A 17,654-nucleotide genomic window follows, 5' to 3' on the forward strand; every position below is an offset into this window, starting at 1 on the left:
AATTGTAATTACCCGCTTACAGTTTCTAAGAAAGGGTTTCTGAATCCATGTACTGCAAAAGCCCAGGAATACAATTATATTTCCATTGATGCTTATCAGAAATTCTTAAGACTGTACATTCATCATTCTCACTTACCACCCTTAAAAAGTGCCTTGAAATCATATACATTCACAGTTCTGCTACAGAGTTATCTGAGAAGTCCCATTATCGTGATATACAATGCTCAAGTCAGCTGAGGCTGCCACGTCGATCACAATGGCAGACTTTAAGAGCATGGGGATTTGGAATGGTGGTCATGCTCTGTCATGGAGTCCTGTGAAGTGTCTCCATGCTAAGTGCCCCATTCATCACAACCGAGAAAGCTGGGGATGACTTATTTATTGTGTTGATTTAAAACATCTTTAAAAATATGGATGCCATTTTAATGTGTGCATTAAAATATGAATGTAAAACTATTTGCTTTATTTTACAGATGAGCAAACTTGGGCTTAGAGAGGATTTGAGCCACTTGCTTTCACAGTTAGTAACAGGCTAAGCAGCATCCAAACCAAAGCTATCTCACTATGCCAAGACGCCAAGCCACGTGCTGGCCGATCTCACCATCCTCATGTCACATGACACAGGCTTTTCCCCCCCAATTCTTACCAGGTTTCTTTGTGATGGCGAATCTAAGGAGAGCTCTGCAATTCAAGAAAATGTGAAAAATCCTGAGGACACAGTCTCTCCCTTGTAAAAAACAGGCTAGCTCTATGTAGCCAACACTTAGTTGGTAATTTAATGGAAAATTTACTTATTCGTCTATACCAATGGTAGTGGTGGGGTTATGCAGAGCATTCTGGAACTCTATGTAGCCCAGGCTGGTCTTGAATTCACACTGATCCTCTCGCCTTAGCCTCCTGTGAGCTGGGATTACAAATGTGTACAACCATGCCCAGCTCCTAAGTTTTGGATGTTTGTAATAAGAGATCAAGTGATTTCAGAGAATTAATAAAATATATAGGCACAGTTACTTGCTCTGGTTTCCTTGGCAGAACCACGACCTTCAGGTCTCAGGTCTGCTGTCCCCTGAAAGACTAAAGAAGGGAGGGGAGACCATCGAAAGGCACTAGGATAGATAATACAGAGACGGCGTCTTTTTCAAGAACACTGTAGTTGACTGTTTGACAGCTAAGTAGAAGCTGACATAATGTAGATGCAATGAGATAAACCTGAAAGTGGTTCAGAATCACCAAATATCACAGTGGTACTTTGGCATTCAGCAGTCAATAATCTAAGAGCAATAAAGCTAAATATTAAGCAACCCCTACACAGGCCTAGGGCTACAGCTGAAGACCCAGTCTGGACCTTACCACACTTGTGGGAAAGCCTCATGGTATGAGCTATGCAGCAGAAAGAAAACAGCAGCAGCAGCAACAGCAACAACAACAACAACATATAGTTACTTTACATATACAGCAGATAAATATAAAGACGAGGTAGAAGAAATGAAAATAACATATACACTAAAAACATCCCAACAGAAACGGGCTTTATTTAAACCAGACAAGTGAATTCTTCCATTAGCATCAACTTCTTCAAGACTCGAGGATATGGAAATGAAAGGTGGCGCTTCATAAGGTAGAAAGGTGAAGACTGACCAAGGAGTAACAAGGCCTTTCAAAAGCCCTTGCAAGGGTACCCTCAATCCAGAAGACGGTCAGATCTTGTGTGACACTGTGTGTACAACACCCTCATTTGAAAGTGACCCACCATCTATCTTAATGAAAATCTTTCAGAAGGAAATGTCTGCATATGTGAGTATCATAAATTATATTTAAGTTTTAGAAATGAAATAAAGTACAAATCTCGGTTTAAATACTAAAACAAAAATTAAAAAAAAAAACCTTTAACATTATTCCTCATGCTGTCTTCTTGTTACAGGGCTCCTAGGTAAAATCACGAACAAAACACTCATTTCTGACACCCCCAACTCACCACCTCCCTAAATCTAGCGTGACCAGATGAGCTATGGGAGCCCCTCCAAACTGGTGCCATTCATACGCCATCCGTGAATGGGGATGTCTGATGACGGACCACTTCAATGTAGTGTAGAGTAAATCCAACGAAACGTTGTAGTTATGAGGGGTAAGGAGACAAAGACGAAATTGCATATCATGTTCAGTGTCTGCCACTTTCATCCACCCTTCCCTTTAAAGTCTTCTCACTGTGGCCACAGCTTTAGGACTTTAGATTATGTGTCTAACTTTGTGTCGAGTTGGTCAGCACCTTGATTGACACGAGCAATTACAACAAGGAAAGCGTATAGATTAGAGGGAGATCACAGGGGACAAAAAAAAAACAAAAAAAAACGGAAGGACTTCTTTTTGTCCTAAGACACTGAAACAGAAAGAATAAAAAGAGAGCGAGAGAGTAAACAAAGTGTTCACAGTGCAACATGCCAGATTCGTAGTTTCATTTGAAACCAAGAGCAAATCATGAAACGTCATGAAAAAAATATAAGTAAAGGTAGAATCTCCTAGAGTAATTACTAAACGAAGTTAAAATTACCACACTGATCAGTAAACCCCAGAAGAAAAATGGACAGCGCTTTCAGTTCAGGCCCCTCTTAAACATCACACAACTTTTCAAAGTTAATGCATGAAATTGGTAACTTTGGCCACGCTGCACAATTTTTTTTTAAAAAATACAGTATACGGAAAAAAATTATTATATTCCCCATTTTTGTATCATAAGCTTGAAACCTAAGAGCAAAAAAAATTTCAGTTATTTACAAATACAGCAGGTTCATCCACCACAGTGGCTTGGCTTCTGTCCCAAGAAGATGTCATCTTCTCTGGCAGTGTCTGTCAGTCCTCTGTCCTCACCAGAAGCCGCTTCATCTACTGCGCATCCGTCATTTTGAACAGTTCCAACAGGGCCCCAACTGCTCCAAAATAACCCTAGAAAACAGTGGAGAACTTCTGTAGGATTGTTTCTGAGCTTTAGTCAAGGACTATTGCTGTCACCATTCTAAGAATGTTGCCGTTAACTTTACAGGTGCATCATATTAAAAGCAGAATTCCTAGCTGGGGATATGGGTTAGAAACAGGACCCGGGTTTAGCATGATCGAGGCTATGCAGTTGACCTGCAACACAAAACAAATGCTGATCTCTTTGCAAAAGGGATTGAGTGATCACATAACTATAATTTATCTGAATGCATATTTATCTATATTAATATAGGAAAGTGCTTAGGACTATATCTAGCATAAGATGTCAATGCCTCCCTGTAAAATAGAAGCTTATATTTCTATGAAAATGAAGGTTTCTGAAACTCAGCTGTTTTAGGAAATCGTGTTTTAGTCATTTGAACTACTAAATGCAACAAAATACCAAAGACTAGGCAGCTTATAAACAACAGAGCTTCATTTCCTAGCTTTCTGGAGGCGGGGCAGTCCAAAATCAAGGTGTTTGTCAAAGCCAGGATCCTTGCAGACTGCTGTGTCACTGCAAACTGGCATTGCAGTCTGGGGCCTCTTTTATAAAGATGCTAATTCCTTTCCAAAAAGCTCAGCCCTCTGATCCGAAACACTTCCCCAAGCCCTCACCTTCCAACACCGCCATCTTGGGGGTTAGGATTTCAGTGTGTGAAGGAGTGGCGTGGAAACCAGGACTTACAAATACTGAGTCCACTAGCTACCTAGTCTCCAGAGGGCTAGAGACGCAGCTCCTCGTTCGCCTGACTCAGCAGTTCCCTTAGAGATGGCACGGATATGCCAGGAACTTTATTGTGGCTACTGAGCCTTTCTCACGAGCTAGAAATGATTCTGAGCACTTTCCATGTGTTAAATCGTCTCTTCGTCAATCACAGGGCCGTCTCTTCAATGTACTGACTTCACATGTGTTGGAATACTACACAGCAGTATGGCTGCTGGATCAATTAACTCTACTTTTAGTTCTCTAAGGAATTGTCCACACTGTTTCCCACGATAGTTAAAATAACCCATCATTCACATTTCCAAATGACATTTTGTTTTCATTTCAGGAACCGTCTTCAAATCTCCACTGTTGGCTAATAAAGCTTCCACTGTATAAACGACTTTTTTCTTTTTTTTTTTTTGGTGGGGAAAGTAATAAACACAAAGTTTAAAAGGCTATTTCCTACTTGATCCATTTTGAAATACACAGATTTGACTCATATTGTTAGGCAACTCAAAATACACGTATGACAATGAAGTCCCCGTGAGCCTGACCTACCTCATGTTCCAAAAACAGTGCTTTCAGTTGTCCCTTAGACCAAAAGTCCATGGCATATGCTAGCAGCTTCATCGAGACCATATTGATTCTGAGAAAGTTCCCAACAAATACAACTTTGTCAATATTCTGGAAGAAAAAAAAACACACGAAAACAATTAAACCATGGCTTAAGATAGCATTTAATAAGGACTCAATGTTCTGTGCATGGTTGTATATGAGCCCTCTCAGTCAATGCTTGGATTGAACTATTTCAGCATTTCCCAAGTCAAAGTTAAACCAACAGAGCACCCCACAGAACAGAAGGGTCAAATTCTGGTTGGGCTATGCTGGCTTTTTGGTTAACGTGACACAAACTAGAATCAGCTGGGAAGAGGAACCTCAACCGAGATGCCTCCATCAGACTGGCCTGTAGGCAAGCCTGGGGGGGGGGGCATTTTCATGACTGATGGTCCAGCTCACTATGGGTGGTGTCATATATGGCTTGTATTAGGCTGAGCATGTCAGCATCAGTAAGCAGTATTCTTCCTCAGTCTTGGCTTCAGGCCTCATCTCCAGGTTCTTGCTCTGCTTGTGTTCCTGACTTGGTTTCCCTCAATGATGGAGTTTGATTAGGAAATGAAGGCCCAGTAAAATCCTTCCCACCCCAAATGGCCACCGCATGAACTTTATCATAGCAATAGAGCGCAAACTAGGGCATGGGCATAGAGCAGAGATGATAATGAACATGTAGTTGGTTATTGTTTTATAGTTACTATGCTAGGCTGCATTAGGTGGGATACATCTTCAGTTTACAGCATGGCATTGAGGTTAAATTTGTCCCTCAGTGCCCCCATCCCCAAACTCCAAGTATAAAATACTAATTCAGTTAACTTACAAATGAAAAGAATGGCTGCAGTGAGATTTGTTCATCTGCTAAGTTTGGGATATTATAAAGAAACAATATCCATCTCAGCCCTCAAGAGTAAAATATCTTGTTTGAGCAACAGAAGGGTTAAAATACGGTAACAAAAAGACACAGCATGGATGTAGGCTTTCATTCCGAACCCACTCTGATAAACACTCCTCTCATTCTGTGCATGCAGACAGGCTTCAGATCTCCCAAGACTCCCACGCCTGCAGCTCTTCCCGTCTTCCCTGAGGTATTTCTGATCAAAGGCACGAAAGGCTTGGACAGTTATTTTCTGCTCTGTCTACCAGGAGTGATTAAGGTCCAGGAGCATCATCTTTGAAATGTCTCAAGTTTTAACAGTGTATGTTCATGAAGACATTAGTCACTGGAAATATTCCATGGGGGACGGGCTGGAGAGATGGCTCAGAGGTTAAGAGCATTGCCTGCTCTTCCAAAGGTCCTGAGTTCAATTCCCAGCAACCACATGGTGGCTCACAACCATCTGTAATGAGGTCTGGTGCCCTCTTCTGGCCTGCAGGCATACACACAAACAGAATATTGTATACATAATAAATAAATAAAATATTTAAAAAAAAAAAAAAAAGAAAGAAATATTCCATGGGTAAAGACTCAGAGGTACTTTCAGTATCTTTCCGTTAGAAATGAAGTCTGGAGCCAAAACCTAACCAGACTACAAACACTCAAGATAAAGAAAGAACACATCAAAGAGGAATTTAAATTTAGGGGGCACAAACAGAATTCTTTTATCACCCTACGGAAGACAGATGGAGTAAAGTCAGTACTAAATTCTGACAAGCATTTCATATTTCAAATAAAGGCCAGGTAGGTCAAAATTACAATTGTTTGACAAAGAAGGAAAATGAGAGGTGACTAAGGAAAATATAAGCAGGCTCTTCTTAAGAGCAACGTAAGGTTAGAGAGAGCTCAGCAGGTAAGGGTGTATGCTGCTCTTGCAGAGGACTGGATTTTGGTTCCTAGTACATACACAAGGCAATCCCTAACTGCCTATAACTCCAGCTCCAGGGCATCCAAAGGTTCTGACTTCTGCAACCACCTGCACTCATGCACACATATCTACACGGACAGATGCAAACACACACATAATTTTTTAAAAAAATATTTATTTATTATGCATACAATATTCTGTCTGCGTGTACGTCTGCAGGCCAGAAGAGGGCACCAGACCTCATTACAGATGGTTGTGAGCCACCATGTGGTTGCCGGGAATTGAACTCAGGACCTCTGGAAGAGCAGACACTGCTCTTAACCACTGAGCCATCTCTCCAGCCCCGAACACACACATAATTGAGAAGACTCAGAGTCCAGTAAAATTGATTTGTTTACTTGAAAAGTTATCTTCAGTACATATCAAATGAAATGATTTGTTAATTAATAGAGTTCCTGAAAACCAACAAGAAAGCAGGACCAACTATCCAATACACAATGGGTGAATAGTCTATTCTTAAACTATTCACATGTGCACAAAAGAATTACTGGGCTAACAAGATGGCTCAGTGGGTAAAGCCTGATCACTTGAATTTAATGCCATGAGTTGTCCTAACATGGACCAGAGTATGTTTGCACCTCTACACATAGACACACACTGAAACACACACATACATGTAATTTATGAAACTTTAAAAAGGGGAAAACACAATAATGATTAAATATACGAATATTTACGTATGTTCATATATTACATAACCACTTACATTAAGGTACAATTTTTTTTCTATTAGATTAAAATTTTTTTACAAAGGTTAACAGTCCTCTTAGAAATTTATATAAATTAGAACTATGCTTATGGAAGGAGTTTTATAATGTCTGTCAAAATTATAATCAACATACCCATTGATTCAGAAATTTATCTTTTTAATTTAATTGATTAAGTTACTTTGTTTAATTAATTTACTTTGTTTGAGACAGGTCTTACTATGAAGACCTGGCTGGTCTCAAACTCACAAAGATCTCGTTTCTTTCTGCCTCTTGAATTCTGGTATTAAAGGTGTGGGCTCCCATGCCCAACTAAAAAATTATCTTACAGATATATTGATATTTATACAAAATTTTATGTTGTATAAGCAAGCATGTTAATAATACCTACATATATAAAACATATATATGTATATACTGCAGGATTTTTGATAAAGCAAAAGGCTAAAAAAATACCCTAAGTATTTCTAGGATAGTGATCAAATCTTTAATAGCATGTAGAGTAATAGACAGCTATTACAAGTGATGAAATATGAATATAGCAATCTCAAGACATTCTATGTAAAAAAAACAGTGAGAGGCATATTTCAGAGATGCATTTGTGTAGACTGATAATGGCGGAATTAAATTTCTGATGTTTAAGCTAAAAAGAGTAGTAGAAAAAGGAGAAACAAGGGTCTAGAGAGATGGCTCAGTGGTTAAGAGCTCTACCTGTTCTTCCAAAGGTCCTGAGTTCAATTCCCAGCAACCACATGGTGGCTCACAAACATCTGTAATGAGATTTGGTGACCTCTTCTGGCCTGCAGGGATACATGCAGGCAGAGCACTGTATACATAATAAACAAATAGAAAAAAGGAAGAAGCAAGAAAAGAGACAGACGAGGCATATGTGGCAAAATCTTGGAAACTGCTCAGTATGAACTGATGGACATGCGGGAGTCCTTTATCCTTGATCCTTCATACAGGTCTAGAAACTTTCACAGTAAAAACCCAAACCAACAAAGCAGAATGCAGAATAGTATGTCGAGGGTGGACGGTAGAGTTTCTGATGATTCCTCAGCTGATTCTCCAGAAGATCTGGGTTCAATTCCCAAGACCCACACATCAGTTCACAGCTGTCTGCAACTCCAGACCTAGGGTATCCAATGCCCACTTCTAGCCTCAGTGGAGTGCACAGAATCAAATGTAGGCAAGACACTCACTCATACACATACAAATACATTTTTAAAAAGAGAGAATGTTCTTTAGAGGTTAATATCTTTGAAAGCCATATTTATCTCATACCGTATAAAACATAGAAGAAAGACAAACCAAAGCTGAAAACCTCCCTAGTGAGGTTCAAGGGGAGGTGAGTGTAGAAATGGACTTACTTCCCTGACTGCCTTTCTTTGGGACTCTGCATTACCTGTTGGAAATAAAAGGTGCTACGCAGGCTGCCGGGAGAGGAATGACATCAGCACCCTTAGCTAGCAGGGGTGGACCTTGTGTGTAACAATACCGACTGTCCAAGCAAGATATGCCCACAGGTACAACCTCGTGAGCCCATCATGGGGGCGACCTACTGCTTTCAGAGTGGAACAGAGGAGGAAGTTCACATCTGGTACCACACTTCCAATCACAACCTGCACCTGGGAGGTCAACAGGCCCTAGTTGGGAAGTTATTGTTCTTGCTAAAAGGACATGACATGCCTATCAAATTACCTCCTAAAGAGCTATCTGCACCCATGGATCAGTGTTGAGATCAGCTTTAGTCACAGGAGCTTTTTTTGCATACACTCATAACTGGTCAGAGTGCTGAGGATAAATACTGCTGAGTATGCAGCCACAAGAGAGGCATCTATAATTCTCCCTCTAAGGCTCCAACAATACAGAGGATGGACCAATATCGCCTTTATTGCTCTTATAAACACACCTTCACCAATGCTCCTGTTAAAAACAAACAAAACAAAACAAAACAAAAAACCCTAATGGAAATCACTGGTGAAAGGAGTGGGGAGTAGAAAGGGAGACTAGGGGTCACTTGGGAAGAGGAAGGGGATCAGTGCCAGTGGAAGAGGGGACAAGAAAGAGGAAGAGAGGCAAATACAACCAGAACATACTGTGCATATGTATGAAATGTCATTACGAATGGATATATGCTAATGAAAAGGTAAATAAAGCTTGAAGTTGGGAGGGGGCTGGAGAGATGGCTCAGTGGGTAAGGGTTAGCAAGTGATACACTTCCAGAACGCCTGAGTTTGATCCCCTGAACCCACATCAGATAACTCACAACAGCCTGTAACCCTGGCCCCAGGGGATCCACGGCCTCTGAACAATGGGGGCATCTGACTCACATGTATACCACTGACGTGCACACATACACATCATTGAAAACAATAAAATCAATTTTCAAACTTAAAAAAGAAGTTGTAAGGAGAGCATTTCATTACCCTAACAGAAAAGCAGCTCAGATTCAGGAAATGTGGTGCCCCGCTATATGAAAGATGCACACAGCTACAACTGCAGAGAACAACGCAAGGCCGAAGACCTTGGCTTCTGCTCTCCCGGGGAAATCTGACACTGCTAATCCCCGAGCTGTCCAGAGAGCCTCCAGGAGCTCAGCAGCCTCTTGATGTAAGGGGGCAGTGAGTCAGTCACTCCATCCGTTGAACTGCAGAGGAAACATCCAAAGTAGCTGCTCACGCCAGCAAATAACATGTGCGCATGTGAGAAAAGAAAGGCGGCTGGCCTCTCCCAAAGGGATTGTGATATCTGTGAAAAAACCTGGCTCACTCCAGCAGACTGCAGGGCAGAAGGTAACTCAGGAAAGCAGGGCAAAGGGCACAGCTGCTCTGTGGGGCAAAGGCGGACACTATGCAACTGACCTTTGAGAGCCGTGAACACAGCCAGCCTACCCACACGTTAGTCTTCCAGCTTGTTTGGCTACTTAGAAAAACATGCTGGAAAGGTTAAAGCTCGAGAAACCCTTGTTTCCAATGAATCTCTTCATTGCAGTGGACTTTGATAAGGCATGTCTCTGGGACCTGATCACCAGCCTCCCATCTAAGCCCGTGTGGACCAGGGACCTCCAGCAAAGGCTGACTGCTCTCCAGGGGACAGCGATATAATCTACTCAGTGTTGTGAAAGGAGGGGTCTCAAAGCCGGGATCAGCATTAAAAGAAAACAAAAGCAACCAAGCAACCAACCAAACAAGCACTTCTGTAGCTCATCATGGCGGGGTCTCTCCAGATGCCCTAGAGTTGCAGTTACGGGCAGTGCTGGAACCTAAATTCGAGTCCTCTGCAATAGCAGCATGTGCTCTTTGCCACTGAGCCATCTCTCCAGTCCCTCAAAAAGGTTATGAAGTATCTGTGAAGTTTCATGTATTGATCTAGGTAGTGTGTCTGTGTGTGCATGGGTGTGATAGTTCTGAGGCACTTTAAACTGACTTTTGCATGCATGTCATATTTCTATTAAAACTTCCATATTTCAAAACCCCACTACTGACCTGCTGTTGGTGTTGCTTTTTTTTAAATTTATTTATTTTATAGACACAAGTGATCTATCTGCATGTACGACTTTATGCCAGGACCTCTGGAAGGACAGTCAGTGCTCTTAACCGCTGAGTCACCTCTCCAGACCTATCCCACTTCCATTTTTTTTTTTAAAGAAAAGATTTATTTATTTATTTTATATACAGGTTGTGGCTCTTATATATTTCTCCTATTACTTGTTTCATGCCCGACTTCTTTTTCTTGTCTTCCTAATACACTTCAAGGAGAGAGCTGTTCTACTGTTCAAATCTTCTTTCTCAGACAGGGGTTCTGCTCTTTTTTTTTTTCTCAGTAGAATTTAATTTTTCAAAACTTGTTAATAAAGCTTTGTCTGTCCTCAGCTCTACCTGCTTCTTGTGCCTGGGGCCCTCAACTGTAGCAAGCTCTCTCTGCTTTGATAGCCCTGTACAATGCTGCTTGAACTCCATGCCACAAGGCAACACTGTAAAGAAGCTGAAAGCAGAGAGAATCTCAAGGGCTGCAGGCGGGAGTGTTTTATGTTGGATCAGCTACACATGCCCAGGGCGTGCCTCGCGCTTCAGTGGCACGCGGCAATCAATAGTTAGAACGACTGAACCGTGGATTGGAACTCTGATACACTTCCACAGGGTGTCTATTTAAAAAAGTAAATCCTATTATCTTCTCCCCCGTCACTACACCCCTCTCCTGTTCTCTAGGGAGAGTTTCAGAAGAATGACAACAGTTATCACATTGCCAGAGACAATGCGTGAGATGGTCCCCAACTTCCTTGGGGTCAACGCCTTACCTCGTTCAGTGCACACATCCGAGCAATGGAGCCGATGTTGTTGGTGATGGTGACCAGCGTGGCGCGGGCGAGGTCCTCCTTGCTGATGGACTCTCTCTTTTCTTTACTCATCATGTTGCCAAAGCTATGTTGGAGATATCAGGGAGAGAATTCAAAGTCATCCCCAGGCAGGACCCAGGCTTCCACCAAGGCACTCTGGGAGGCAGTACGAATAATCCTGCCCAAACTCACATGACCTGACTTTGCTATCACGGTTTATAAGCAGTCAGTATTGCACTGTGAATGGCTGGCTGCCCCCTTCTTACCGAGGGACAAAGTAGTATGACTATAAATGGGGAAGAAACTCGCCATGCGTCTAGATATCCGGACAAGCACGGAACAGGGGAAACTGGCAGTTTTCCAGAACCTTCTTTCAAAGTTGCCTTATTTTAAGCACAGGTGGTAACTATCTCAGTGCTTCGGTAAGGACAGGAGATCGGGTCTGCAGTCTGACATGACAAGATTTGCGCCAGGCTGGTACACCGGCATTTATTTATTTATTTTTTTTAAAGAGAAAACTAGATGAATGGCCAGGGTGGAGAGGCTGCCTTGTGTGGTAGATTCTCTACGGCTCCTAGCCACTTCGTCTCTACCTTGATGCTACAGCAGATCCTTGAAGGCCAAATCGTTCATAGTCTCCTCCGTAAATGTCCTTCACCAGCTTATCAACATTGGTGCTGTCGCCTTTAGCTGCCATCTCCAGAGCTTCTTCAAAGGTCTCACAACCAGTCAGCAAGCAACACAGGCCTAGGAATGTCCCGCCTCCAAGACTGAAGGACAATAAGGTTGGATTTTTTAATGTTTGCTTCGTGACATGCCCATCCAAGTCCCCAGCTACATCAAGACTATTCATACGGGTTCAGGAAAATGCGGACAAGCGAAGAAGCACTTTGTTGGAGAGCAGAGAGGCCTCTAAATTAAAGTGCTGGAGTTAGAACAGAACTTGAGGGTAGACTGGATAAGGAAAGCGGGCAGCGGCTAAGATCGAACATCAAGGAAAACTCGCCCCTAAATTTGAGAATTAAAATTGAAAAAGACTCTCACTGATTTCTGTTGTGAGACCTTCAGCTAGCTACTAGCCTATGAGAGGGGTCACATCATGGTATGTCCAGTTTGGGTCATCTGAAAGCAGCATGTAACCAGAAATGGCTGGTGTTAGAGCACCATAGGCAGCTAAAAGCAAACACACAGGGAAAGAAATGGTGTGTACATAGTTCACAACTATAGAGCCAGTCTCCAGGATGGCTGTCCCAACATGCTCCCTGAGGGCTGTCTTCCCTGACCCTGCTTCTCTACAGTAATCATCTCATCCTACCTCAGAAACCTTGAGAGTAAAACTATCTAATACTGTTAGGCTTTGGAAAAGGGTATTGCTGATTTTCTAATTACCACTTACCAGTAAGAGCGACAAAGGTCACAAAATGCTTGAAGTATGTTTTGAAAGTTTTCCATTGTTTTAGAGGTTATGGCTCCAAAATAGACCTTGTTGCCAAACTTAGCAACACATTATGGTAGCTGAGCGTAAAATTAATTATATATCATATCAAAGCTTCCTGGTGTCTTGACACCCAACTCAAGGAAATAACTACTATTAGTGAAGTCATGGAAGAAAAGGGAACTTTAGTTCTCAACTGCTGGCAAAGGCTTCTCTCTCTGACGATAAACAGAGAAGAGCTGGCTGCTCATCTCAATTGGTTCTGAAGCTTCAAGAGCCACTGATTCTGGAAAAAACAACTTGCATTTGATACAAGTTTTTAATTCTAAGGGAGAAAAATTAAGTTGAGATTAAAGAAGAAAATGTATGGCAAAATTAAATTGATCATCAATAACTTCTACCAAGAAGACACCAGATTATAGACCGACTAAAAAAAACTATGTGTTTTAGTGTTGCCTTGATTAAAAAAAAATTGTGTCATAGTCTCAGACTGTGATTCTAAGAAAAACAAAATGAAACCCAAGAGTTCTTTTTCAAGGGTCATGTAGGCCTCGCTGTGCACCACCAAAACTACCCAAGTGATGGGTGTGGCATCCCAAGGGAACAAACAAGCACACACACAAAAAGAAAGTCTACCTCCATCTGTACAGCAAACCCTACACAGATGCTTTTAACGAGAACCCTTGAGGGGTTCTGGGCCGTCTACATTTTCTTGTTTGCTCACATTTTTAGCTTTGACAGTTTTGTCCCTGCTAATCTTTCTTTGAACATTAGGCATCCACCTTGATCAAGGCATTCAACCACCAGCTCTGGGTGTAGGCAACTCAAGAAACTGGCTGACTTAGAAAGAAGGTAACTCATCAACGGATGTGCTGGTATAACCAGAAATGGGGTATGGCCAGAAAATGGTAGTGATTCCAGATAGAAGGCTGGATGGGAAAGCAGGCATGCATCTGTACAGCTGGCGTGAGAAAAGAACACAAGGTCACAGAAGAACCGAGAGTCTCCAGCCCTTGTCATTTCCCTCAACCTTCTTATTTGGTCAAGAAATTTCCTTGCTCACGAGCAGATACATCTGTCTGCTTTGAAAGACATGCAGAAAAATCCTCAGTATATCAGAGACAAAATATCTAGATAGAAAAAGGCACTGGATACTATTATTCATCAGAGTGAGAAGAAATCTTCAGTTCCTCATTTAGTAATTGAATTGGTAAGCCTGGGAGCAATGCCTGGGGAGAGACATACGTGTAGATTCCTGAAGCATCAGGGAGATGCACTGCTCCTTCCACGTTAAGTTCCACAGTTACTTTCTTCTTACAACAGACCATACACTGTAACACTGCCTGTAAAGTACTAATTTTCATACTGAGAATTGGACTTGTGTCACTAAGGGGAAAAATGATTGTGCCCAATCTCGAAAATAGTGAAAGTGTACAAAAGCCATCCATCTAAAACATGCAGAAGAAAATGGATATCACAAAATGACATGATTCTTACACTTATTGCTGGAGCTGGGGAGGTGGCTCCCCAAGCCTGGGGTGTGAGTATGGAGGATGGATCTAAGATGCTCACTGGCCAGCACATCTGGCCATCTAGAACTGGTAAGCTTCCAAGGGTCATTGAGAAACCTTGTCATGTATTTGTACCAGCACACACATGTGTGCATGCACACACACACACACACACACACACACACACACACAAACCCACACAAAGGCATGGACATCTATGATCCCAGTACTTGGTGGAAAACTCAAGGCCAGTTTTGGCTGCATAGTGAGACACTGTCTCAGAGAAAAAAACAAAATCAAAATGAAATCCACCAAAGCAACAACAACAAAATGCTTACAGGGGAAAGCCTTATATAAGAAAAAACAAAACAGTAACAAAAATCTGGAGTTAAACTCTCGGTTTATAAGAGAAGCAACAAAATTTTAACGTTTACACCATTTGCTTACATCAATGGTCCCCACTGAGGTAGCTCAGTGGTAGAGAGCTTGCTTTAATACCTATGGTCCCCAAAGTGTGTCCACGTGCTAATTCTCACCACTGGTCCTAAGTGTTTACATCTGACGTTTTCTAACATACAACAAGAGAGACTTCTGAGCTGGAGGTGGTGGCACACACCTGTAATGCCAGCACTTGGGAGATGGAGGCTGGGGGATCGTGAAGGGCATTCCTTAATCCCTGAGAGTGCTGCAGAGTTTTCAGTCCTGGAAATGTCTCCTTCCCAAAAAAGCAATTACAACACCCTTCATGGCAGAAATGAGGACCCCAAGGCCCAGACAAGTAATGTGCCACGTTCATCTGCCATGAACAATGGTTTCGACACCATATCCTAAGCACACTCCATGTGGTACTCATCCTTTTTAGTTCCTTTAGAAGATGGGGTTTGCGGTCTAACAAGCTGAAGCAATGCTTCATCCCAAGTCAGCTTAATTTTGCTCTTAGTGGGCTTTCTTAATGACTCTTAACAACGGGGCCTTTTGCCATGTTGATTTCTCCAGTAACTGGAAACTGAGCCCGTTTGCCCTTCATGGGTCTTAGAGTACATAGAAGAAGAAAAAATCCTCCAAGGATTCCAGTCACCTTGGGTTGTGGTTGTGTTCCTGGGCCCTACATTCCGAAATTCCTTTAAGTTACGCTGATTAGTCACTTCTCGCTTACGCAAAAGAAGGAGAAACCATTCCTTGTACATCTCTTTACTGGTTGTGATGATATACTATGTCAAGCTATCTTTCCTGACTTGACACCAAGAAGGTCCCCAAAGGAAGTTTCTCTGAAGCATCTCAGACCATCCCAGCCCCCACTCCTGTCTTACTGGGCTTGCAGTCCTGGAGGTCCTATTGGTGGCACTTAGTACACCTACCGGCTGACAAACTAATGTGTGCCACCCTCCTTCTACAACTGGAGCATGACCTCCAGTAGACAAAGACCTTGATATTAACCTTTACATGAATCATGTTCTACTCCTCTAATGCCTCATCCCATAAACTGGCCACGGTGGCTCATGCCTAAATTCCCAGCACTCAGGAGACAGAGGCAGGATTTTGAGTCTGAGACTAGCCTGGGCTTACACACGAAGCTCCAGGATAGTCTTAACTACAAGTTAAGATCCTGTATCCAAAACCAAACTAAAAGAGATACCCAATAAAACTCCCTTTTTGTTAGTATAGGAGCCTAACATATTTCTTTTAAAAACATATTCGATGTAAAAAAAAAAAAATCTTTTACGATATACTACTCATCAGGAAATAGGCATAGTTTAAGCAGAGAGAGGCTCTCCTACTCGAGAGCAGGTTTACCTGGTCCCAGTAACTCTCTTGTAGTTGTCCTTGGAGTACACCGCTAAAATGCTGACACCTGAGCCCATGTTAACCAGCAACATGGGGTATGGGTTATCAAGGCAGTATGGCTTCTTTTGACACAACTCGGGATTTGTGGGGTTCTCAAAATAGTAACATTCCGGCTTGCCATTGAAGCCGACCGAGTCAACGTAAAGCAGGCCCTGAATCAAACAGTCCAGTTCGTCCAGTTTGTGCAGCTGCAGGTCCGCAATCTGCAAGAAAACAGAAAGAACCCTGTTACATGCCACAGACTGTGTTGGGAGGAGCGTAGGAGGTGTGTGCTGTTGGGAAGATTCAAGTTCAACGTAAAGAGATACTCTCAGATCCGTAGTTAGGAAACTGCGTGGACGAACACGCACTGCCAGGAAGACAGCTGTGCTACGAGAACAAGAGCCTGCCTGTTTCTTGGGAAAGCACCCATTAGATTATGTGATGGGTGGCCTGAATACGAGAGCTCTTCTTAGCTCTCAGAACCTGTGAGTGCGGTCTGATTTTGGAAAGCAGATCTTTGCAGATGTGAACTTGAACAATTGCTGTAGGTCATCTAGATGGATCCTAATTCCAACGACAGGAGACACATCCAGGAAAGGTGTGAAGAGCCCAGAGGATTAAGCCTTTGGGAGAAGAAAGCAGAGATCTGAGCGGGGCACCATGGTCTATGGGATGCCGGCAGCGAACAGGCACCAGGAAAGGCAAGCTGTGTAATCTCCCAAGGCCTGTACAGAACTGTATTGAGAGCCACTGATCTCAAGAACCTTGATGGAAGAACTGTCTGTCATTGTAAACCACCAAATCTGTGGTAAATTGTTAGGGCAGCCAAGAGAAGTTAGTGAATTAGAATATTGAGGAGCTAATAAGAATCCTACACATGCTTGACAGAACATGGGTCCAAAAGGCCTGGTTATGATGGATGTAGCAAAACCCCCTGGAACCCATGAAGTCTCTTCCCACACTTGGCTCTGGAGCAGATGGCCCTGGCTTTGGACTCCAGGTCTAAAGTTTGCTTAACTGAGAGGATCTGGGTGAGTTATCTAGCTTCTCAGTGCTGCTGTGAAGATTACGACAGTCACACGCTATCTGCATGGCACTCCCCACACACAAAGGGCTCACTAGCTAGGGTGGCCCAGGAGTGTCCTTTCAGAATTCTATGAGGTAAAACCTCCCCTTGTTGGGGATTTAGAAAAAAAAAAGTGCTGAATTATATGTGGTATGAAATCGGAAAGGAAGATACTTTGGAGAGGAAGCAGGCCAGCCAGAGGCAAGTCAGATGTGGGACACTACGGGGAGGGAGGTGGATAAGAAGAGACAAACCCCCTCCACTTCTTTCAGGGACGGAGGAGACGCAAGAATAGATCTGGCTGTAGGTGGTCTGAGCAGCTAGTGGCTGCTCTATGTCCTCAAAAGTTTAATTCCTATTAACACTGTCTCAGGTCCAAGTTGGTGATCATTTTCTCGGGGACTATTAGCCTTATTCAGCGGTTACAATAAGAAGCTAGGTAGATTTCCTCAAGTGACACACTAGCACCGAGCAAACAGCTCACAGTGATTCTATTTTCATCGTATTTGCCACTACTATTTATGGGGCCTGCGGAAAAAAATTCTACACAAGTGCTAGATAGACTTTGATATTCTGCTAAATGTAATGGAATGCTAGATCTAGGGAGATGGTTGGG

General features: G+C 42.6%; 1 protein-coding gene across 3 annotated transcripts in view; it reads right to left on the reverse strand.

The window, feature by feature from the left end:
• Nucleotides 1-1,512: 1,512 nt before the first annotated feature.
• Pank1 (pantothenate kinase 1) overlaps nt 1,513-17,654 on the reverse strand; it is a 60,608-nt gene continuing 44,466 nt past the window's right edge. For 2 of the 3 annotated variants that reach the window (XM_075973886.1, XM_075973888.1), the window contains exons 3-7: nt 15,940-16,193; nt 11,793-11,969; nt 11,161-11,284; nt 4,238-4,363; nt 1,513-2,940 (exon numbers count right to left, since the gene is read on the reverse strand). In XM_075973886.1, the coding sequence (XP_075830001.1) occupies nt 2,881-2,940; nt 4,238-4,363; nt 11,161-11,284; nt 11,793-11,969; nt 15,940-16,193 (741 nt within the window). In that variant the 3' untranslated portion in view covers nt 1,513-2,880. The remainder of the gene's footprint in view (nt 2,941-4,237; nt 4,364-11,160; nt 11,285-11,792; nt 11,970-15,939; nt 16,194-17,654) is intronic. The other variant, XM_075973887.1, reaches the window with a different exon arrangement.

Source organism: Microtus pennsylvanicus, chromosome 5 (genome assembly GCF_037038515.1).
Source record: "Microtus pennsylvanicus isolate mMicPen1 chromosome 5, mMicPen1.hap1, whole genome shotgun sequence".
Taxonomy (NCBI): domain Eukaryota; kingdom Metazoa; phylum Chordata; class Mammalia; order Rodentia; family Cricetidae; genus Microtus; species Microtus pennsylvanicus.